Genomic DNA, 25,653 nt, shown 5'->3' on the forward strand with positions numbered 1-25,653 from the left:
ACGCTAATTTTTAGCTAGGTGTTAATGGTACCAGTAATTAGGTTTAAATTATTTTATTTGTATAATTTTTGTGGTTCGATTCCCAATGGAGTGAAGATGGAGTAGGATCTTTTTTTCAAGAAATACTTTAAGTTCTGTACATTTGTTTTTTTCAGTTCAATTCAACCGTTTTTGATCATATTTGTTGGTCTCGAAAATTAATCGCTTTAGTTGAAAATTGAACTATTTTTTTGAAAGTTTCCCTTTTCTGGTTAAAAATTAATTATTCCAACTGAAATTGTAATCATTTAATTTTTCGTTCCAAATTGATATTTATATCCTTGGTTACTAATGTAACTATTTTGCTGAAAAATGTTTTTTTTGTTTTCTTAAGAATTACTATTTTGACTTAAAGTGTAGCTATTATATTTGTACTGAAAAATGATATTTTTAGTTGAGCATTTACTCATTTTGTAGAAAATGCGTCTTTTTGGTTTGCAAATTAGTCTATCTTGATTAAGGTTCAAATAATGTACTGACTATTTTTATTTTTTGGTTTAATACAACCGTTTTCGATTATTTTTTATATTGTAATGTGAACTATTACATTTTTTGTTTAGCATCCTGTTTTATCAGAGATTCATCGCTTTGTTTGAAAATTTAACTACTTTGTTCAAATTTTCTTTCTTCAGGGTTGAAAACTAATTATTTAAAATAATAATTTAACTAGTCTACTTTTACTTTAAAGTTTATCTTTTTTATTTAAAAACTCAAGTATTTTCTCAAAAATTATAGAACATTCAGACACAATAAAAAATGTTGTCAGGTAAAATTCAAGCAAATCAGAAAATTTCGAAACTTGTATTTTGTAGCAAAACTGATATTGCAAATTTGGTTAATTGGTAGCGCTAAATTTAGATTTTAAAATATTTTATCACGTTTATTTCTTTATAAAAAATACGACACTGATCGTACACTTACTGATTAAATAGTTCAAATAACACATCTATTTTTTAGATAAGGACAAGTAGCAAAAGCGGACTAAATGGGCGCATGCATATTGTTATAAATCTCGAAAGAGGTGCTTTATTTTGTGGGTCGAAAATAAAAGATTTTTTAAATAAAAAAACTGAATAGAACATATGAAATACATGTAACAAATTTAGTTTGAACTTTTAACAATTTCCATGGGTTTAGAATATTTGTAACTTGGGTATTAGGAAATTTTTGCAACTACTCATGCATAAATTTCCGATTTCAAACGTAATACCGATCTGGCCCTGATCGGTAGAACTATGTGACCTATACCTGGGCCAGGCCGATTTCCTACTGAAACGCCATTTCCATGCGCTCGCAGAACTAGTGCTGCTTGATGTTTTCTGATTGTGCAGTGAAACTCGTAAACAATATTACTGGTTTATAATATTCTATCAATTATTGAAAATGAATAAGGCGAGTAAGCAACGTATTCGGTTGCACAAAATACTAACCAGTATACCTCGCAACCTGAACGAGGAAGATAAAAGTAAGTGATTACCCTCTGCGAGCTCATTGAAACCTAACCTCAAATAAATGATTAATTAATTAAATTGTTTTGGGTAAAATTAGCATATTTACCATTAGAGGAGTCAAATATTATTATATGATGAAATTTATCAAGTACTTTTGTCTTCAATTATTATTTAAGAACTCAAGGTTTTTTAATTTAATGTAAAGTTAGATTGATAAGATCTATTGACTGTTCATCTATTCGGAATCTAGTAATACATAGCACAATCACAATGCCAATTGCACAGGGCTTTCAATAAGAGCTACTTACTCAACTGCGCATGCGTCGTATTTGGCATCTAATAGGTTCGCGAGTTTGTTGAAAATATTATATACAACCACCTTCTCGAGTTTTTCAAGAAGTAATGCAATTGAGAGAGAATTGAATTTGTTCACAGAAAAATGTAAACAAATCGTAAATTGTAGGACATTTTCCGATGATTCTCGTTTTTTAAGTGACAACTGATTTTTTGGAAACATTCGAAAATGTCAAGTTGTAGGGAACCTTTTTCTCCCAATTAAGATACGCTGCAGTCGAAAAGTGTGACTTGAGCATGAATCAGTTTTGAGACAGAGGCAGACTTCAATTTGTGTCTTAAAAACAAGCTCCTATATCTTGAAAACATAAATTGATCTCTTAAGTGAAGCAATGGTCAGTTTGAATTAAATAAATATTCTGAACGCAGATTTAGATGGACAGACAACTGTACACGTAGTTGGTCAGGCGGACAAGTGCGCGAGCAACGCGGAAATTCGACGTGCACAGTTGTCCAAGTACCATCTGTGTGTGTCCAAATCTAAACATGTACAGTTGCAACTAGGACAACTGTGCACGCGCACAAATGTCACTTGCCTAACTGTGCACATGCGGATATGTCAGTTACCCAACTGTGCACATGCACAGATGCCGCCTGCACAACTTTGCACGTTTACGTCCTTATGTAAGGCTCTATAAGATGGTGGTCCTTTATAACCACGTGTAATAAATGTTTGGCAGATGAAATAAAAAATGTGAAAAATATATTGTGAACAGCCAAATGTATACAAAATAATTGAATACTCATCTCGAATTTTAAGACGACGAGACAATAGGGTATAAAACCAGTACTGTTATTGTTAATACATACTTATTTTCTGAGTAACATTAGATTGAATCTTGAAATAAATGTTTGTATTTTTCAGTTTAATTGGATTAATTATGATGCTGAACAAATTTTTTTGTAAGCTTTGCTTAATAAAAAGATAAACAGATATTTTTATTGAAATTAGCAACTTTGACATTGTATTCATTTTAAATAATTAACACAGAATCGAATTTAAATATGCAGCTTTAAGTTGTTTTAAAGCGTATAACGTAGAAAGCTTCTAAAAAACAGAACAAATGTATATTGAACTCTTCAAAAATTGTTTCAAATATTTAACGACACAGAAAGTTCAAGAAAGTAATTATTCAATAAATTGTTTTGGATTTAAAAAGATTTTGGACCTTGAATTATTGGACAAGTGCTAATGATTTTTATCGAAGACATCCTGACGCGTTCCGTTAGCTAAATCGGTTGGGACGTTAGGGGCTTGTTAAATACTCAGTGCGTGCGTGCAATCTCCGGTTCGTTTCTCAGTACGTGCAGATCTTGATCATCCATATTGATGTAAGATTATAGAGAACCTGTGATTTGATGCCATTGGTCCTACAGTATTATTTTAAGCTTTAAAATAGGGTCTAATTTGTCTTAAATACAGACCTTACTTTGATGCTAAACGTGGAAAAACAGCAGATTTTCGACACTTTTTGCGTCAAAGTAGGGTCTAAATTACATTGAAATCGCTGTTTATTTTGAACCTACTTTACAGCTTCCAGTCCTTACTAAGGTAGGAGTTACGGTTTGCGAGTTTTTGGCGCTAATTATTATTTTTGTGTGGTTTTTTAGTACTAATGGTTTCTGATAGAAAAATGACAAATTAATACTGATTAGTAGCGGATCCAGGAGAGGTGTTTAGGGGGTTAAACCCCCCCCCCCCGGAACTTTCACCTTTCGTATTAAGGGTCGAGGCCGCTAAGCGATGCATGGGATATACATAGATATTTTTACCCCCCCCCAATATTTTTCTATGTCCGCCTCTAAGACTGATAAATAGATTTTTAAATAAATTTTTTAAACCGCTTATTGTTATTTTTCACAGTTTTATCTCAGAATAGAGTGAGAAATTTGCCGTTTTTTCAGCAAATTTGGACTTTTTGTCCAATGGGTTATTATTTATTTTTATAATAATTTAACTTCACAAAAATAATTGCTTAACCAAACTGGATTAGATGCAATGCGTTTTACGTCAGAAACGTAACGTCCTCACGACGCAATGTGTACTTTTCGTGTAAAATCAATCATTCAAAATTTGTCAGTTCTCCTCTATTTGAACAAGTAAAAACAATTTTTTTTTAAACTTTCATAACCTTGCTAAATGTACAAAGTCTTTGGAGTCATTTTTTGAAAGTGTATATAATGGTTTTGCGTTTAAGTATTTCCACTATGGTTTTTAATTAAAATGTTATAAATTGTTGTAAAAAATGGTGTGACTATTGTTTAAACTAATGACGAGTGTCAAACAAATTGCTCTAGAACTTACGAATTGTTTCTTATCCAGAATGACTCCTAGATATTTGGCTCGCCCATTGATTTCCAGTTTTTGGCCAGTCAATTTTAATGTTCTTATGGTTCCCGACTTGTACCTTCTGGAGAACACAACTGCATCCGTCTTACTCGAATTGGCTTAAAGTCCAGTCCTCTTACACCATGAATCTACTATTCTTAGTGCTTGGTGCATTACTTCGAAGAGCGCATCCAGATGCTGACCGCGCAATAACCAGTATATCGTCCGCAAAGCCTATAACGTGGTGGCCCTGACTCGTGATTAGATGAAGCTATTTATCCACTATCAGGCACCACTGCAAGGGTAATAAAACACTTCCCTGCGGACATCCCGAGTCAACGGTTCCATATAAAGTGGTATCACCTTTAGTCGTGGTTAATTCTATCAATCGTGGCATGTCCATTCCACGACTGCATTAGGCACCCCGTGTGCGATCATGGCGGCCCTGATCAGCTCTCCAGAGGTGTAGTTAAAAGCTCCTTCGATGTCCATAAAGGTTCCAGTCGCAAGGCCTTCTGCCTTAGTTGTGAAGAGAAATACTTGAGAAGACCTTATCGCGGATATATTTGTCCACGAGTCTTTCCACTGTTTTTAGTGGGAAAGATGTGAGTCTAATGGGTGGGAAATCCTTGGGTGAAGTATAACCGATCCTGCCTGCCTTCGGAATAAAGATTACTCTGACACACCTTCACGCCGCCGAAAGATAACCCAACGTCAGACTAGCCCTAGCAAGTCTCACAATCGGCCCAATGATGATCTAACCAGCCCTCTGTAAGAAGACTCGATATATGCCATACGGACTGGGAGACTTGTAAGCACTGAAGGACTTCAGGGCCCACCTGACCCTGGTTGGGGTGACAATCTCGTTAGCTACCCCTCTTCATTTAACTTCGTGAAGCCCGGGAAATGTGCTTCGTTCAGGTGAACCAGTGTATCCCCGTCAGTCTCTAAGTATCCTCTGCGGGGTAATTTTAAAGTCCCGAGAATAGCATCCGGATTTCGAGAAAGCAGCTTCTCCGGTCTGGCCGCCTCTGCTCCTTTCTCGATATCAGTGCAAAACTTTGTCCAGTTTTTATGCTTTGCCTTCCGTATTGCACTTCTATACTCATCCCTCATCGATGTAAATGAAGCACATATTTCCTTCGTTTTGCTAGAGCTGGCACGTCTGAACCTCTCTCTGGTGTGCCTTCGAAGCTCTTCGAGTTTTGCATTTCACCAGTGGGTCTATCCAGTCTTTTGGACTTTTAAAGGACGACAATTACTTTCATAAGTGGATTTGATGACTTCCGTGAAAATCTCGGCTGCCATCTTCAGGGTATCCACGTCTCTAATTGACCTGGGCACTCCTGAAAGTGCACTTCTTAATTTTGTGAAAAACTGACCCCAGTTTATTCTTCTTGGATTTCTGAACTATTGGGGGCCGATTGGTAGAGCGGATCCCAACACCAACTCTATTAGTAAGTTATTTGAAAAGTGGGTTCATCGGATACTCTCCACTTCTTAATGTTATCAGCAAAACTACTGACACAAAGAGTGATATCAATGACTTCCTCCCTAACCGAATTACGAAACGTCGGGGTGTTCCCCGTATTAAGAATATCTAAGTCAGTGCTCATTAGGTATTCTAATAGGTTATTAACTCTTGAGTTGATGTCCGTGCTGCCCCACAAAGTATGGTGGGAGTTAGTACTACACCCCAGCAGAAGAGAAAGACCCCTTAACTTGCAGTATACAACCAGTGTACGTACTTTCACTTGTGGGAAAACTGCAGAGGCGCACTTCCTATAATGCAAGTTAATCTGGGTAATCGTTAAATCGGGAGCAATCACTTATGCCTGATCCCGATCTTCCTGTCCACCGACAGGCTCCTCCTTCCCCCTGGCTGGCAATTTTAAAGTTGACTTGTCCAAAAAGGTAGAAGTGCCGGTTGTTGAGGGCCGCAAGGGCCCTCACCGGTGACGTAGGAATTGGAACAACTAGGAGATGTTAGAATTCTCTAGCTGTGTCCTCTCCGTAAGGCCTATCGTGCCTGTCGATGCTGTCTTAAGTGACGGGTTGAATCCGTCCCGCGGACGGAAAACCACATGCTGGTCTATGAGTTTACCTGGGAACGACGCCGTGCCCTTAACCATCTTCTCGAACTACTCAACTCCACACAGCTTAAGAGATGTGCCTTCCCAAGGCCTTGTCTCGGCCAAAGCCTTGTGTAGCCAAGCTTTAGCCACTAAATCAGCTGCCACAAACACAAAAACCTCTCCCCTTCAGAACTGGATCTTGAATTGTGGCCATTGACCTGGGGATACTCTTTCAAGTGCCCTCCCGGTAGCCTTTTTGAAGAGCTCTAGCTGCAATTTAGTTAGCAGCGTGTGCGGGTCTCTTGTATCCGTCACCACAACAGTCAGGGGGTCCGTCCTCTGATCGGGCGTCAGTCTAATCCCCGACGACTCCCTGTTCGTCGGCTGCTGGACCGCTTTGTGCCTCTTCACAAGCTTAGCCCCCCCTCACCCGGTGGGGTTCCCTCTGAGCGTTTCTTCTTATTGGGGGACTGACTGGCCACTGCCGTTTTCATAGCTTCACTCAGAGGGGCCGTGACACCCTCAGCTCCCGGAAGAACTGGGGCACAGCTGCCGCTTGAGAGAGGCTTGCTGGAGAGACAGATTGGAATGAAAGAGTTATGCTAGATCCGTTAGGATCTAGACTCTTTCCCCCTTCGCCAACTCCTTTTCTCCTTCTTTCTTTTGGTGTATTTGCGTGATCCATTTTGGTTCCCACCAGTAGCTAGGGAAATAAAAGGTCCGCTCCTGCGGAGCCCCACATGCAAGGGTAAGACTAATTTCTCGGGGAGGTCATCCGGTGTCCCCGAGAGGCCGTTAGGACACAATCGTAACCCCTAGGTGCCAAAGTGCCATGAGCACGACCACTCTACACACATGGCTTAGGGAAGTGGTCACATTTAACGAGAAACTCAATGAATACCTGTTCGCAGGCCACCGTACTAACGGAGGGCTGTTTCTTGGTCGCTATGCGGGCCGCAACTCATTCCCGTGCCGATTCCAGAAATTGGAGATCAGTCCGGGAGTGACCTCAACACAGAGATCCAGAAGGACCGTGTTAGCTAGGCTCTTTCACCCTTCTATCATACTACAATCATGCATACCAGAAGAGCTTGTTTATAGGGGCCCTTCTCAAAACACCCAGGAGAGCCCGTTTATAGGAGTACTTTCATTCATATCCATACGCATGTAGGCCACGGTCCGCTTGACCCCTATTTGCTCGGACCATTATCGTCTCAAAAACTTCTTAAATTAGTCCAAATAATAATAAGACTTTTACGATTTTAAGGAAATATCTATTTAAGGCCATGTGATGAGTGGGTCACGTGACATGAAGATTACCTTACTGACACTTTTTATATTTCTCTACTTATATAACTTGCCAATTCCTAAAATTCAGGTCTAGAATCATCTTTTCTAGTGCTTCTTATTTATTATCCTAAATTTTCAACTCGATGTGGCGCTTCGTGTAAAAATAAGTTGGGAAATAAAAAAAGTAGTGGTAAGGTAGGAATCTGGTCACGAGATCTACTCGTTACATGGCCTTAAGGCTGTTGAACTCAAACCTTAACCTTAAAAATAAATAGGTTCATCAGACTCTATAAATATTAGCATACATATGTTTTAAATACGTAGCGGTACTCCTTTTTACATTTATTTCATTATTGATTGAGAAAGTATCAGAATTGTCCGAAATTTGACATCACGATTTTTGGACGAATCTCAACGTTTCGAGACCCCCTGAATCCGAAAATAAAGTTTTTACGATTGCGTCTGTCTGTCTGTTCGTCCGTGAGCACGATAACTCTCTAAAAAATGAACGGATCAAATTTATCTTTCAAACACTTTCTTTAGGTCCTTAAAGGAAGGACAAGTTCGTTAACCAGCTATTTTTGATAAGAATGCAAAAGTGTGCGCATTTTGAAAATTGTTGAGACCACTTTTTTCTGAATTTGAAAATTCTATGTGCAAATATTTATAGTATAAAAAGGACAAACAATTTATCGCAATTACTTTTTTCGATAAAAAAGAAATTCTCAGAGTTACAACATTATTGAAATTTTTTAAATCAAGCAAAAATCAAAATTGTAAGCCAAAAAAAGGACGATATGAAAAAAAGGCAAGAGAAGAAAAATATTGCTTTTTGAAAGCCCTACAAGATTATCATAACAAATTTTCGGATTTTTTTGGAAAATTGAAAATTCACATTTTGATTGCACAAAAACTAATGAAAAATGGATAATTCTATTTTGTGGTCAAAATATGTAGGATTCGAAAAGAAAGAGTCAAAAAAATTGTCATCCCAAAAAAGATCTACAATTTCGTTAAGAATGACTTCTTGTTAGGACGCGTACTTTTTGCTTTATTCCTGAACAGAAACATTGAAATTAAAAAAATAGAATAAAAAAATGTGTGGGAAAACGACGAAAGTACGAGGTCAGACTCGGTTAAATATTTGGGTGTAGTCCTAGATAGCAAACTGAACTGGGCTTCAAAATACTCTGCAAAATACCTCTATAACTCGCGATAACTGCAAAATAGGCACAAGCGATGGGTCGTCTGACGAGAGTAAACAGATGAACTCGGAGGACTAGACACACTAGGCTCCCGTGTGACATCAAGTCACTGCCGTTTCTTGAGATGAGGCAGGTCAGAATAATCACAGAATAACCACAGAGAAAAGTGAAGTTCCTGACGTTGGCTAGGCTCAGGCATCCAACCATTGGGTCCCACTTCATGAAACCTGATGAAGTTACAATGCTGTCAGTGATTGACTTACTGGGCTTAATCAAGAGGTCTGTGGTCAACTACTGACAGCGATAGTTAAGGGTGTGGCACAATAGGCTTTATAGAATAAGGGCCAGGGGAGCTCCATAGGTGGCTCCTTGTGCGTAATAAAAATAACTAACTACGTTATTAACGATAATAAACTCTTAGACGAATTTTTGAAAAAAAATTCTATAACAAATGGAATTTGTTCACATAATCTAAAATTAATTAACCAATATTTATCAATATTCCAATAGAACAACAGCAATACTTTTTATTTGAAAAAACTGATTTTCAGGAAAAAGTATTCAGACAAATGAAATATGTTTAAACAATTACAAATTAGTTACACAATGCTGTTAAGCATCCTACAGAAGAAATAGTAATAATTTATAATAAAAAATAAAATTTTAAGAGTATGTGATACGTAGAAAATCATTGATTTTACCAGTGTTAAGTTCCCTCGGCCTTTTTCCGACAATAATAACGACTTTTGATATGATTGCGAACATGCTAACGGAAGTCCCCGCACTCTTTTTTATGGGTTAATTTAAAAAATTTCATTTTGCTAAATTTGAATAATATGTGCGTTACTTAGGAAATTGTATCGATTTTATTTGTGTTAGATTCCCTGTTATAATATTTTATAGCCGTGCGTATCTCTTTGAATTCTCTGATTTCCTTAAATTCTCTGAATTTCCTGAATTCCATGAATTTTGTACATTCTTTGAACTCTTCAAATTTCTCAAATTCTCATTATTCATTGTAATTTCTAAATTCCTTGAATTTCCCACATTCTTTGAATTCCGTCAATTCCCTAAATTTGCAGAAGTTACTGAATTTCTTGAATTTCTAAATTCCTAAAATTCATCAAATTCCTTAAATTCCCTGTATTCTTTAAGCTCTCTAAATTCCTTAAATTCCCTGGATTCATTAAATTCTCTGAATATATTAAATTCCCCGAATTCCTTAAGTTCTCTGAATTCCTCGAATTATTGAAATTTCCTAAATTTGCTCAATTTCTTGACTTCTCTCCATTTATTGAATTCTCTGAAATTTTTTAAATCCCTGAATTTTTTAAATAACCTGAATTTCCTGATGCACTAAATGAATTCAATATTAAAGATTTTGTCGAAAATTTACAAAAAGGCCTTTTTCCAGAGAAAATATGCGTGAAATTTTATGGGCGTTTAACAGCTACTGAAAGTCACTTAAATTCAGTACAAAAAACACGTGCTTACAGTTTTGGGTTCTCGAACTAATCTCGCAGCCGCAAGCAAAAAAATTAAATAAAAAATTGTACCGCCCAAATAAATAGGCCTTGAGATTTCACTAGCCCATGATAAAGCCAAATGTATAACCCGCCTTCATACATCATCACATAAACTACAGTAAAACTGTGATTGAAATTATTGAAACAATTGTTTTCTGAGTTAATTTTTTATTATAGTACAGAAGTCTCCATTCTCACTGAGAAACCAGATGGTGCTTAGCTAACTGTATACGTGCACAGATGACACGTGCACAGTTATCGCTCTGACGAACTAGGTCCGTAATTATCCGCCCGGCCATCAACGTGCACAGTTGGGCACGTGCAAAGTTGTCCCCGCCCCTATATATATCAAGGCAAAATAAATAGTAATTCATTGAAACAGTATTTGTCGGATTACAACTGATTTTGCTCTAGTATTGTTTTCTTTAAATATTTTAATGTATTCATTCTTAGCTTCATGTACCTCTTCGGGTGATAACCGACGGGGACAATGAGGGAGTCCATTATATTGCAATCAAGAATTAAAACTTCATGCATTGATGCAGGCGTGAAATACTAACTGTATCTGTGTAAATAAAAGTTTGCTATTTTTAGAAAATGTCGAATCTTGAATTGAACAACGCCGAAAAATGAATTTGTCAATTGAGTTGGCTTAAAAAATTGTTCATAATTATCGGTTGACAGCCCGTAACGATTAATAACGAATAGAATGATAATAAAACAATATAATTTAATAATAAAAATTGATGTAAATAATTACTATAATTATTAAATTGCTAAATCGGACAAGTAACTGACATTTTCATTTAATTTTTGGTAATTTTAGTTATAAAAAACTTGATTTATTTCATCATTAACACCTACGCTGTATAATTTTTTATCAGATTTGTTCATAGAAAATTAAGTATTATATTTTGTAAATTTATTTGAAAAACGGTTTTTGTTTATCAGCCAAGTTTCCTAGATAGTTTCTTATTAATTCTAAGTTTTTCGGATTGAATCCAAGTATTTCTTAAAAAGCGGTACTGTTCTGAACTTTTCTTTTTTTTTGTTTTTCATGACATAAAAAAAATGTATATATACGTTTGAATTTGGTCATGACCATGGCACACAGAATTTTATTAGCTCCAATTTAAAAAGAAAAAAATGTTAGTCATTTTCAAAAACGTTTCTAAGCGTTAATTTGTCAGCAGACCTTTTTTTGCCTCACTTTGAGGCAAAAAGGCATCAAGACACCGCGTTTATCTGTAGGACTTGCAGGAAGTTTTTTACATACACCTAAAATTGTTATATCATGTTTTTCTCCTAAAACATTTGTTGTGTCAGTTTTCAGCACTTTTTATCCCCGCCTGCACGAGGACAGCTGCAGAATTTTCTCGACCCCACCCCCCTTCTATGTACAACCCGACATATTTTATGAAAATATAGATATTATTGATAATCAAATAAAAGGAGGCCAAAAAGAGCGACGAATTGTCTGAAAATTCGGATTTACTTGAGAACGTGAACTTAAACAAAGTTTTAAGTCCAAACAAAAAGTGTAAAAAACGAATGTCACCATTATCCAAGTATTCATTTTTTGGAAAATCATCATTGTATCAATAGTTTTCATTTTTAGAAAAAATTTAGATAGCTCAATCTTGTCTTCGAATTCAGCATTCAAGATGATGGCAAAATCGGCCTTCACCGTTTTACTACTAAGTAAGTAATCATCTATAAAAAATTGTATTATTTAACAAAATGCAGACAAGAACATTCATCTAGCTTAGTTGTAAACGTATCATGTCGTAAGTAACTTCAATTATAAAATTTATTTAAAATAAATTAGTCTTAATAACTAGAATAAGAAAAAGTAAATTATGTCCAATTATGTAGTCAAATATTTTTTGTCAGTGTGGGTTTTTATCCCAAAATTTCGAATAACGGGAAAATAATTTTCTCCATATTTAAGCAATATCGCTTAGTTTTAAGATGTGCTCAAAATTTTTTAAAGATCCCATAATTTGAACATGAAAAAAACGTTTGTTTTCATATAAATGAGATTCATGTTTCTGTGTTGGAACTTTATTTACTGGAGATTATAAAAATTTGTTGCGAAGTCTTGAACGAAAAATGTTAGCTGAATCAATTTGAATTTTAAACCCCTTATCAAGCCTTTAAAAATGCTCGAGAAAAACTTAAATTGACAATTTTGCCCAAAATTGACGCATGTGTGCTCTGTTTTTATCTGTTTTGTCATTAATTATTTTGATTCCACAAGTGCAATATTTTTGGGAATTTTTAATCTAATTACAGATTCTTCAAATAATTTATATTGGTATGTATGATTTCATTTTCCTACTTACACAATAAAAAGTATTTTTTTACGTTTAGGTGGAGAATTATTCATTTATAGGAAGACTGAGGTTTGTTTCAAGCACTTACAACTAATTAAAACATTCTTCATTATTTACTTTAAACTTTTTCTTAAAAAGAAGTAGAAAACTTTATATTTTTTATTTTGGTTCACCTTGCCTCTTATTATCAATGACTACGTTATTCAGATGCCATAATATCTTATTTTTAAGGGAAACATTTTATGTGAAAACCATTATTCAGCTGTGGTGTTAAAACAATACAAAATAGGAAAAAATGTCTCCAGAGCCTTAGTGATGATTTAATTATTCGAAAAAAATACTTGAACAAAAATGATCCAAAATGAAAGATACTTGAAAACCCGTGGACAATGACTCCAAGTGTCCTTTATAGGATTTTTCAACTTTCAAAACGTTTTTGGTCACGAGAGGTTTTTTATAGAAGGGGAAATCTTGCATAAGACACCCATAATATCAATTGTCTACAGCGTGTAAGAAAATCTTAGTATGGGTAGTGTCAGATTCTTACTGACTAAAACCCCTTCTTCCGCCAACCCATGCCCTCGGAACCGCTTTTCGCATTACTTCAAGGACTTGGGGGTAAGGCTTCTAAGCCGTGCCTCGGCTTCACATTCCTATTGCCAATCTGGAACATTCTCAAAACACAATTATAAAAACAATACATAGTAACAGTAAATACTATATTCTACTCATCATTCCGTTTTTTCGAAAACCTAATATATGTCATTCGAGAGCAAAAAAAAGCAAAAAAATCTCTACTAATCGTTCATCTCATCATAATAATTTTTAGTGAGTATATCGTAAAAGGCGGCGCTGAGTGGACGTCCTGCTAGCACCGTCACCCTTTCCTCCAAAGCTTAAAGAGAAAAAAATTTCTTTCGCATAAAATTAACCAAAACAAAGCAAGAAAATATGGCCTATTCCATTTTTTAATTTTCTTTGGTGGCTGCGCTGAATGAACGGACCTTAGGTTTCTGTCAACTTCATATTGACAATATGAATTTCTAAACTACATTTTTGAGATTCTAATATTGACTATTTTTCTTATTCAAATTATTTTTCGAAAACTCAGTACAAAGAATATAATTTTTTTATAGTGTTAATTCTTGAAATGGAAATTCATAATATTTTGTATTTAGAATACTACTTTATCGTATTCGTGTTTTAAATACTCGTATGATAATATTAAACTTCGGTACTGTAATACGAATAAGTGTAATAAAAACTTGGTTTTCCCTATTTTGGCACGATATTTGGGGAAGTGGACATAAAAGAGCAGTTTAGAATTGAAAAGAAGATTACACAACGACATTTTGTCGTGCACAGTTAACCATTTGGCCGTCGCCTCGTCGTCCACACTTAGACTCGTGCAAAGTTGCTACGTGCAAAGTTAACCCCATCCCTTCAAAATTAGTTGTATCTTTTCATGGAAATGTAACACAAAAATCTGATTTTATTTTTAAATTTGGTTAAATGTTTCGCTTACCGCATAATATTTAAATATTACACACATTTTTCAAATGATTTTTGAAATTATTTCTTTAAATTTTTTCTTCATAACCCCGCGCTAACTAATGAGTATTATTTTCTTAAAAGCTGTAAATAAGGTTTTTTGACCGATTTGTTTTAAATTTCCCATGATGTTGATAAAAAAGTTGTATAAATCAATATACATTTTAAAGTTAAGGCACACGGAACCACATTTGGAACGAAGTACGATTTTTTCATTGAATTTCCGTATAAATGTACCATTAATTTTAATAAATTATTCAGACAATTAGATGATGATTGATAGTGTCAACTAAAATAATGCTATTAAGAATGAAAATTTACCACAATAATTACAGAAAAACATTAATTACAAACACTTGTCTTAGAATACAGTTGTTTAAACGAAACAAAATTGTTTCAGCAAATACAAATTTTGTATATGTAAGGGATTAGTAATATCTGAGTAGCGTAGATATTTCATAGAAAGAGACAAAATATAATTATAAAAAACTATATTTTTCTACCTCTCTTTCACGACTATTGAAAATTAGTTTTTAAATGTTTAAAACATTAAACTTATTTGATAAAAACAATTAATGACAAAAAAGGAAAAAACTGTGCAAGCTAAGCTTAAAGTTAGAAACGTAAATGTAATTTTTCCGACCGTCGATTTTTGGACCATCCTAATGAGCATAATTCCAAGAGATGTAGTGCTGGTCGCAGTACCATCGCTCATTATAACTAAAAAATAGTACATATGGCAGACAGCCATATACAATAAAAAAAATATTTTAATTATATGGAATTTGTGTGGAACTTTAAATGATCAAACTCTAAAAAATTTGATAAATAGTAACTGTATTAATAAAAATATGTCTTGCAGGTTAATGTATTTATCAGAGGGGCGTGTGACACCTGGTGCGCGGTAAGTAAAAGTTATTTTACAAATTCTTTTTTATATTAAAAGACGATTCTTTTCCTGAAAAATGTGCTCTAAACAAACGATGTTTTTAGAACTCAAATTCTAGAACAACTGTTATAATACGCAATCGGACGGCGCATTCGTGTAGTCCTGGTATGTAAAACGAAAGATTATATGTTTACAAAATGGGACCTGGACCCTCTCTAAGTGCAAACAATCGTCGAATGTAGCATAAAGATGTATTTGGTTGATTGCAAAGAACATATTATCTGATAGGGAAAAAATTATGTGAATTAATGTAGTTCTTAAAAAAATGTAGAAGACCACAGGTTAAAATTCGTTTATTTGTTTTTTTAGAAAAAATAAGAATCCAACGTCTTCTTTTCTTTAACGCCAACTATTTTTGCAATAATCAAGTTAAAAATAAATAGGGCGGCTGATTTGTGGACAATAAGGCTATATATTGTCCTAATATACGTTACAAATATTAGCCCGAATTTAGGTGGATGGAAAATGCTACAAGATGATAAAGTTTTACATAGGTTCTACAAGAATCCGCACACGGATTTCAGGTATAACATTTGGCAAAAAATAACCACTTTTTTCCTCAGACTCACAGAAAATCGCCGATCCTCCATTGTACACCGAAACCGGTGTTCAAATGAGTTGCAACAAATTTGAGCTACACAGGTTCAGTCGGGAAATCTCGAGGAAAAGCATCATTTAGACACTGTTTTTTCTCATCTAGAGCAACGTGAGGTGCCATCTACAAACTGTTAGTAACCTGTCAAGATGATTTTATTGGGCGTTATTTAGGTGAAATAGATGCTGATAAGCAGGTAAGTTATAATAATAATTACCTAACTTTTAATTTTCTCCCATTTAACAGTGACTATTAGTGTCTTGGAACAAAAGTTGTACTTGGCGTGATATAATATCCAAATCTTAGGTTAGTCAAAACCTACATGACATTCAAACCAACAAAGCCGGGATGTAAAAACTAAGTCGTGACCGTCTGCATCTTAATTGATGCCTGTTCGTTCGAAGAAATTTCCTCTAGATTTTCTCTATTAAAAAAAATTGAGTTAGCTGGTGGTTCAAGTGAAAATACCTAATTGTATATGTAGACGGTCATGACTATTTCTACACATCCCGGCTTTAGTTTAAATATCGACGGCCATGGCTAACCTAACATTTGGATTTGGATAGATTTATTAACAATCATTTAGTTTTAAACCGCAATGCAAATAGTTGCTTTGAAAGATGTTCAGGTGTCTGACAGCACGGTTCAACACTCCACAACTCTCGACATTGAGCCAAAATTCTGTCTTCAAATGATACTTTCCCCTAGATGCCCAGGTGTGCACCTACGTTCAGAGGAATACATTTAAGACTTGAAAATTGTTTCAAATGCTTATTGGGAGACCAATGAAATTTGACCTGCAACAAATTTAACATTAGCATTTTTCTGTGCTCTCAAAAAAAACAATCCAGTTTTTTTAGCCCTTTATGGTGTTAAAACGCAATAGCAGAGACATACGTGGAAATGCCTCAAAGAAAGGTGCAAGGATTGTAAGTTTTGTAGAAAAAGATTTTCTTCATATGTAATAATAATTTTTTTTCAATATCTTAAAATACTGCTACTTTGCAATAGTTTACTTAAATATTCTTGAAGTTTCAAATCTATACACTTTAAATACTTTTCAAATTAATTTATTCAACTCTAAAAGATTCAATGCAAATTAGTTCAATTTGGAAATTCAGTTATACTCTAAATATAACATATGCAATTTTCCAGCCCTGGAGCTGACCAGATGGTCTGTCCTGGGTCTGACCAAAAGTGGAACGTTTTTTCTGGCTAGCACCAGGCCAAACCGTATGGTCAGCCGCTATACAGGGGCTAGTCAGTCGCTAGACATAGGCTGGTCAGCCGCTAGTTATGAACTGGTCAGCCGCGAGTTATTGGCTCGTCAGCCACTACTTAATGACTGACCGATTGATGCTTTATCGTTAAGAATCATATAGTCCATGTTTCTGATACTTATTACATGGGAAAACTTTATTATTTTGAAGATTTTTATACAAAAATGTCACTATGAACTTTTTTAGTTTGAAAAATTTCATTATAGGCTTTGTAACTTTTTTAAATGTAAGGAAAAATTTACTGTATCGAACTTAGATTTTTGCTTGGCTTGCTGATGAGCGCCAGGCCTGAACCAGACCATATTGTCAAGATGATAAGAAATAAAGTAGCGTTCTCATAGTTTGAATTTCTTATTTTCCATTATTTTAGACACCCTGTAACTTTTTCAAAATATATCCAAAAAAATTTGGTGATGGAACTTAAGATTTTTTTTTCTTGGCTCGCTGATCTGCGCCAGGCCTGAGCCATACCAGATTCTCAAAGTTGATAAGAAAGAAAGTCGTGTTTTCATAGTTTGAATTTCTTATTTTCCATCATTTCAGACACCCTGTATCGTTTTCAAAATATATCAAAAAAAATTTGGTGATGGAAGTTATGATTTTTTTCTTTCTTGGCTAGCTGACCAGTGCCATATCTGTGCCAGAACAGACCTTCCAGCCTAGACGGTCTAGATTAGGTCAAACTTGAGCCAGACTGGCGTCCAATCTGAGCCATATAAAATCTTCCATACTAGAGAGTCTAGATAAATCCAGACCTGGGCCAGACCTATAACCAGATTGCCCCGACATTTTTTCACACGGGTATTTATGAGTAAGACTATTATACAACAAAAACATATCTGAATCATATTTGTTTAATTTTATGAAGCATTTACGATATTTTCCCTTAAAATTATGTAATTCTTCATTCTAACCTTAACATTAACTAATTCTTTCAATAGTTAGTGAAAAAATGTATATGTATATAAGTTTTAGAAATTGTTTTGCAGAAATGAAAATTACAATTTTGACACACTAACATGTACATTGTTTTATTGAAAGTTCAATCCTACCGTTAACAAACTTTTAAATACTAGACTCATCAACTAAATGATGCTTCTAGATATATGAATTCTGCATTTACAAGGAGCTCTTTTAATAACGTATACTAATGATTAATTTATTATGAATTGTTTAAAATAATTAATATAAATCCTTAAAACTCTATTGTTCTTTCTTTCAATCACGCATCTTCTCAAAATTTGGATTTCTAATATTTAACGCGGATTGGTTCGGATATTTTAGTCCTTAAGGATCCTTACTAAAAAGTTGTAAAATTCGAATCCAGGATGTTAAATATATTTTCACGATTTAATAGAATATTAAAAATAATACCAGAACCTTATAAAAATTGTGCTTTTTTGTTCAGAAATAAGAAATTAAAATATAGCTCAAATTGCCACTTCGTGACATAAAGCAAATACAAATTCGCACAGAAAGATGGATAAATTAAGGAGACCAAAATTTGTTCAATTATTTATGCTTTTGCGAACCACTTTCATTAAGGCTATAAATCAAAAGATTATCAATAAAGATCAATATTGGAGATATGAAAGTACTTAATTTTGTTTTAAAATGTGTCCCCGAAGTTTTGATGTTACTCGTAAGTACTGTTATTTTAGGATCTAACTAAAACAAAATCACTGTAAAAAATCCAATTTTAATTTTTGTGTTATCGAGTTCGGTGACACTTTTGCATTTATTGGCAATAAAATAAGAATAAAATTAACAATGTGGATATAATGGAAAATGAAACGTAAAATTTTTTTTATTTACTTTAACCTTTTAACGCCGAGAGTACCCCTTTGGGTGCACCACTCTTTCTGCAATTATAACTCATGCAATTCAAGGTATAAAAAATTGAGAGATACACAGTTTTTAAGCTTAAGATTTCTTCTTTTCTATGGAGGGCATGAAAATGTGATAAAATGTTATTAATTATGGAAAAATAGAGTTTAAACAAAAAAAAAACAATTTTTTATAATTTTTTTATGAAATCGAGTTTTACAAATGGTTTCCAGTGTGCAATCTACTTGAAACCTCAACAAGCGGTGAAATAAATGCCTGAGCTTTCAGAATCATTGGTTTCGATATCAATTTTTTATCTCAGTGTGTTCAAAATGGCTCGTTAATGACAACATTTTTGCGAAGACATTAATGAATTTTTTCTCAAAAAGTATGATCTTTTCGGGAAAGTACAATAGTAGAAAAAGTTCTTAGAATCACTCCAAGAATACGTGAGAATTTTTCCAGAAAGTTTTACATTATTTTTTGGTTTTGCAATTTGTCAATTTTTGAAAAATTAAAAAATTACTCCAAAAATTCTAAAAAAATTCAGGTGAATTTCTTGTTTGATTCTAACAACTTTTTATTCCTGATAACTTTTGCTATGAGCTCATGGTTCTCAAGAAAAAAATTCTCAAATGTCACCATTGAAAATTTACATGATCAAGAATCATCACTTTTGTGAATTTTGTTCTTAGGAACCATGAGCTTATAGCAAGAATGTTCAGAAATAAAAAGTTGTGAGAATTGAACAGAAAATTCACCAGAATTCTTTTAGAATTTTTGGAGCAATTTTTAAAATTTCCAAAAATTGACAAATTGAAAAATCAAAAAAAAAAATTTTAACTTCCTGGAAAAATTCTGAAAGCGTAGGCATTTATTTCACAAATTATTGAGGTTCCGAGTAGATTGCACTCTGAAAACCATTTGGAAAACTCGATTTTATAAAAAAAATTAGAAAAAATCGTGTTTTCTTGTTTAAACAATGTTTCTCCATAATTGTCAATATTTGATCACATTTTCATGCCCACCACCGAAAAGAAGAGTTCTTAAGCTTCAAAAATATGTGTCTCTCAATTTTTTATACCTTGAATTGCATGAGTTATAATAGCAGAAATAATAGTGTACCCAAAGAGGCATTTTCGGCGTTAACGGGTTAAAGGATTTTTACGTCCACGACTCTGAATATTGTTATAATATTTTCGAAATTTCATATTCTACTCGGTAAAACCCACGTGGAAAAATTTTCTGGAACTAACCTGTCCTAAACCAGACAGTCAGGTTTCCAGACATGGCGCTAACCAGATTGTCAGGCCTAGGCTTCGTCAAAAGTATAATGTTCTTTCTGGCTAGCTCCATGTCAGACCGTCTGGCCAGACGCTAGATATGGGCTGGTTAGCCGTTAGTTATGGACTGGTCATCCGTGAGTTATTGTGTAACTGACAGTTTGTGATACTTGATCGACAAAACGTAGCAGTGTTTCAAGAGCTCAAAGTCATTACGTAACATGTATTGTAAGTTGTGACGTCATCCGGGAATGACTTAAAAAAATATCATTTTTTACTATAAGCGTCTTTAGTTCGGAAATTTTTATTACAGGCACCCTGTAACTTTTTCAACATACAGTGAAACCCTTCAATAGCCCTCTCTTCTATAGCCCTTTCGAGAATTGACGCCGTGCAGCAATTATGTGTAACATAAGTAGCGCGGAGAGCGCGGAATCTGCGGTTGTCACTCAGGTGAGCACTCTGGCGGATCTGGGCCGGACCAGACCTTTCAGACCGAATTTACAATTTTTGATGTTGGCTTAATGGTTAGAAGTATGTAGGTCTGAGCCAGGTCGGGTATTCCGAAACGAACTTATATTTATACGATTAAACGAACTTACCTTAAGTGAAGTTCAATCGGGATTATGCTAGTACGTCTCGTCCGAATAGATCAAATGTAGAAACGCTAGTTGCTCGACTCTTAACCACAGATATTTCAAAGCCATTGCTTTTTTTATTCGGACGAGACGTACTAGCATAATCCCGATTGAACTTCACTCAAGGTAAGTTCGTTTAATCGTATAATTATGCTACGCCGTCTCGTCCTCTAGATCAAATGTAGACATATAAAGCAGAATATATGCGATACAAAGTTATTTATTATTCGTAAGTCAGAAAATATAATCTTTTATGTCTAGGATACGCAATTAAGCACTGATCAATGCTAAGGCCCTTACGATGCGCCGCGGAAGTAGACGCATGTCTCGTGCTATAGCCGGTATAAGTAGATGTATCGATACCACTTCCTTTTAAGGTTTGCTTCAACCAACGGCTAATTGTTTGGGTTGTCGCCGCGTTGTGAGGTTTTTTAAATGTTAGAAGAAGGGCCCTTTCATCTTTAGGCCTTAAGGCTTTAGTCTTTTATAAATAATCTTTAACTAGTTTCGCGACACAAAGCTTCGGGTTGTCGTTAAATAATGGTAAGTGTAACAGTGTTTGTTCTTTCCCTATCGCTGATGTTTTTATTCTATCAGGTATAAATATTTTTATTGCCTCTTTGGTGATTTCAAAATTCTGGATCTGAATCTTAGAAAGGGTTTGAATTCGTTGGGCGATTGCTAGCGCGAGAAGTGTCACTAATTTTTCAGACATCTCTTCTGATGAAAGATTTGAATTCGGCCAGAAACCCGAAAAATAATTTAACAATCGATCTGGATCCCAGATATCATTATACTTCGGCCTAGGAGGTTTAATAGTCGAGAAGGCTTTACAGAAACGCTTGATCGTAGAATACTTACCTATATCATATAATATTCCTAAAGCTATCGCAAAGCGGTAAGTATTCAGTGTTCCATAGGATTTCATCCTGCTTAGTTCTTTGGTTAGGAAATTTAACACCTCCGGGATGGTAGGATTCAAGGTTGATACATTATTATTTTCGCCATACTCCCACCATAAGCGTAGGGGTTTTTTCATATTGCCGGTACGTGTTCTTGGTCAATGATGCAAGTATCACCGGCAGAGAATCTTTTGGCACTCCTTGTTGGGCGAAGGCCTCCCCGACAGCTTCCCTGCCACCAGAGTAAGTTTCTGTGACAGTGGATGGTCCTCTCTAAAAGAGCATGATAATAATTTAGTATCTGGTACTATATAAATGGGAGTTTCTACCAATAGGGACTTATGTAATGGGAACCACGGTTGCGCTGGCCAAAGCGGCACTACTACTATCCTTCAGCTTCATCCGAGATGATTTTTTGAAGGGTTTTCAGAATCATTAAGAATGTTGGAAATGCATAAAATTTTTGATTTGTCCATCTAATCGTGAGAGCATCTATTGCATGTGCCTCCGGGTCCTTTTTCCAGGATACGAATTTAGGGCATTTTGTGTTACTATTTGAGGAAAATAAATCTATTTCAATGTCATTAAAACAGATTGAATTTTATTGAAGGCCCAAGGTGCTAATTCCCATTCCGTTTCGGTAGGTACTTTGTGAGATTCTTTATCAGCTATTACGTTCTCGCGCGATTGATTATATGACGTGAAGAGCAAAATGGTCTTCTTTTCACACTACTGCAAAATCTCTTTACAAAGTGAGCTTAACTTAGGAAATTGAACACTGCCCATTCTATTAATGTAAGAGATTGCAGTAATGTTATCGATTCTCAGAAGTATTTGGCAGAATTTCAAGTCTTGGGCAAAACACTTCAGGCCATAAAAGGCAGCAAGAAGTTCCAAGTAATTTATGTGTGACTTCTGCTGTTGCTCATCCCACCAGCCATGGGCCGTCCCACCGTTACAGGCTGCACCCCACACGGATAAGGAAGCATCCGAAAAATTTCAGTTTCGTAATTTAATTTACTGATGGAATTATTAGCTGCTGAAATGGTCTTAATCCACCATTGAATGTCTGGCAGTAGACCTTAGAAAATGCGCATCTTTTTATCAAAATTCCCGTTATTTTTCTTTAGCGCTACAAATTTTTCCCTCTCTAGATTTTTTGTATACAAAGGTCCGTACATAACTGCTGGGCAAGCTGCTACTAGGGTTCCTACAAACTGAGCCATTTTTCTAATTCTGCATGATGATATATTTATAAAATCTAGGGCCCATGATGTAATTCTTTGTTTTTTCTCAGGGGTTAATTCCGTCGGCATTTGTTCCGTGCTCCAAACGAAACCTATGAATTTTACTTTTTTGCGCAGCACAAGTACACTTTTTTCTTTATTCACGATGAAACCTAATTTCTGTAACGTACAACAAGTTTTTTCTACGTTTCTCGCACACTCGTCCCTAGATTTACCGATTAAAAGAAAATCATCCAGATAGATCATTGAGAGAAACGACCGTGATCTTAAATAGTGTGCTACAGGCTTTAGGAGTTTGGTAAAAACTAATGGAGCCGTACATAAACCAAAAGGAACACACGTAAACTCGTAAGTTGATCCTTCAAACGTAAACCTCAAATATTTTCTAAACGACCTTGCTACTGGGATCGTGAGGTATGCATCCTTTAAATCTATTGTTGCCAAGAAGTAATTTTTTGGAAAGCACTCTAGATACGGTTTTCCTGTCTTCAAGTTTAAAGTGGGGAGGTTCAATAAATTTGTTTAAGGCTTTAAGATTTAAAATAAATCTCTTTTCTTCATTCGATTATCAAAATAGGCTTTGTACAGGACATCCTATAATGCATATGAGTGAGGAGTCTGCCAGAGTCACCCAACAATCTGAGTAGGTGAGAAAGATTTAAAGAAGGCTCATCAGTTAATTCCTTCTCTTTCTTCAGAATTTCGGTGAGACAAAGACCGATTGCTTCCACACCAGTGCTCAGCTGTGGCTGTGCACTCACTTGATAGTTGTCCTTTTTCATTGCCATACTGTCTATTGACTTAACTTCTAGGTTAAGAATCGGGGCTTGTAGCATCGGGCAGTTTACTGTGGTCGGATATTTTTCCTGGAGCTCTTTCCTCTCTTCTTTTAGCAGCCCTGATTTTAGAATCTTTGTCCACATCTCAGCTAAAGACGTGTGTATCTGCGGACCTGAAACGACAGTCTTTACTCCAGCTAAAAGATTCATTGCTTCAGGGGGCAGGGCAGTGTCGCCCTCTTTTCTATCCATAATCTCGGGCGGCGCACTTTGCGATTGGCTGCGTTCACGTTCCTCAGATGTGAAGCTATATGAGCAACGTTCACGTCGACTATGAGCCTGGTTGTGTTTCCTTGCTCGGGTATTGAGCAAGGATCCACCTCTTCCCTGAGATGTTTTGCCCGATGTGTAAGATGATGAGGACGATGCGTTGTAGGACGAGTACGTTGAATAGCGGCGTGGCCGCTCCCTTAGAGATGTACGGGAACGATGACGACTATGACGTTGCGCACCTCTCGTGTGTCGTTCACCGCCATGCTTGTCGTATCTAGATTTTCTCGAGCGATGTTCCCTCGACTTTTGGTATATCTTGGTGGGACAGTGGCAACCATGACGTGACGAGCCTCTCGGACTACGTTCGCCGCCAATCTCGTTGCCCGGATATTTCCGTGCTTCACGGGATCTCGATCGATGTCTACTAAGCAAGGAGCGTTCAGCTCGCGTTCTTTTCCTATAAGACTTCACAACTGAATATTTTTGTGGATCGTGGCCGCGAGACCTCTTCGAGCGACGGTCTGCGGAATGGACACGTTTAACCGAATCGCGACCCATGCTAGAGACAATGGGAGCGCGATAAACACTTTAATTATTGAACAAAATCAAATATAAAAATTTACGCGCGTGGTCAGAGTCGCACAGAAAAGCGTAATAAGGAAGTAGGAGAGTACGGACCGGGAGACCCCTGGAGAGAGCGGGTAAAAGCAATGGCTTTGAAATATCTGTGGTTAAGAGTCGAGCAACTAGCGTTACTACATTTGATCTAGAGGACGAGACGACGTAGCATAATTGTTGATCTCGTATAGCTGATGAGCGCCAAACCTAGATGAGACCTGACTGTGAGGGTATAAGAAAAAAGTCTTGTTTTATAGAGTGAATTTCTTATTTTCTACCGTTTTAAATATCCTGTGACCAGACCTTCCATATTCGACGGGCTAGATAAGCTCAGACCTGATCCAGACTGGCTTCAGATCCAAATATTTCAATTTGGTTTTAGAAAATAAAACAGATTAGAATTGATAGAAATCCACTTGTAATAACAAAAAACGCAGAAAAACATCAGTTGCGTTTTAAAGTGTAAACGAAAAGTATAATTCTTTATCTCTGAAAAACGTATTTTCGTTCTACGTTGGGAGCGAAATATCGAAAAAAATACTTTAGCTGATCGTTGAAATCCTTATTTAAAAACAAATTATAATCCAAATTTCACTACTTTTTATATTAATCAATCTAAACAAGTATATTAAATATAATGTTTTAAAATTTGAGACCCATAAAGGACAAATGGAAAGGATGTTTCATTAACTCTTATAAAACTTACGAGAATTTGAAATTCACTATATCAAAGTTAACAAGTGAAATTAAAACGATATTCATACATTTTATTTGAAAGAGCGAAAACATTGCTTTAAGTTTCCATACGATGCATATGATAATCTCAAACGACTATATGAAAAATAGCTCACTTCACCAAACGATTTAGCCTTCAGAAGGAGGAATTAAATACAAAAAACGCGTACAATTATTATTTTTATTATTATATACTTAATTTATTCACTTAATACATAATCCCATGCTTAATCACTATGAAAAATCGGAATAGCTGCGGCGAGATTCGAACCTAACTTACGTAAAGCACTAACGCATTCACTAACAACTAAACCCCATGGCTAACTTACATTATGGAATATTTAACAAAAATCATGGCTAAGCGGCGTGGC

At 35.4% G+C, this 25,653-nt stretch overlaps 1 protein-coding gene across 1 annotated transcript; it reads right to left on the reverse strand.

The window, feature by feature from the left end:
* Nucleotides 1-23,434: 23,434 nt before the first annotated feature.
* Nucleotides 23,435-24,487, reverse strand: LOC117176516 (arginine/serine-rich coiled-coil protein 2-like). Its single transcript, XM_033366770.1, has one exon. The coding sequence runs from the start codon at nucleotides 24,485-24,487 to the stop codon at nucleotides 23,435-23,437; it is 1,053 nt and encodes a 350-aa protein (XP_033222661.1).
* Nucleotides 24,488-25,653: the final 1,166 nt, after the last annotated feature.

The sequence above is a fragment of the Belonocnema kinseyi genome, chromosome 7, assembly GCF_010883055.1.
Source record: "Belonocnema kinseyi isolate 2016_QV_RU_SX_M_011 chromosome 7, B_treatae_v1, whole genome shotgun sequence".
NCBI classification, from domain to species: domain Eukaryota; kingdom Metazoa; phylum Arthropoda; class Insecta; order Hymenoptera; family Cynipidae; genus Belonocnema; species Belonocnema kinseyi.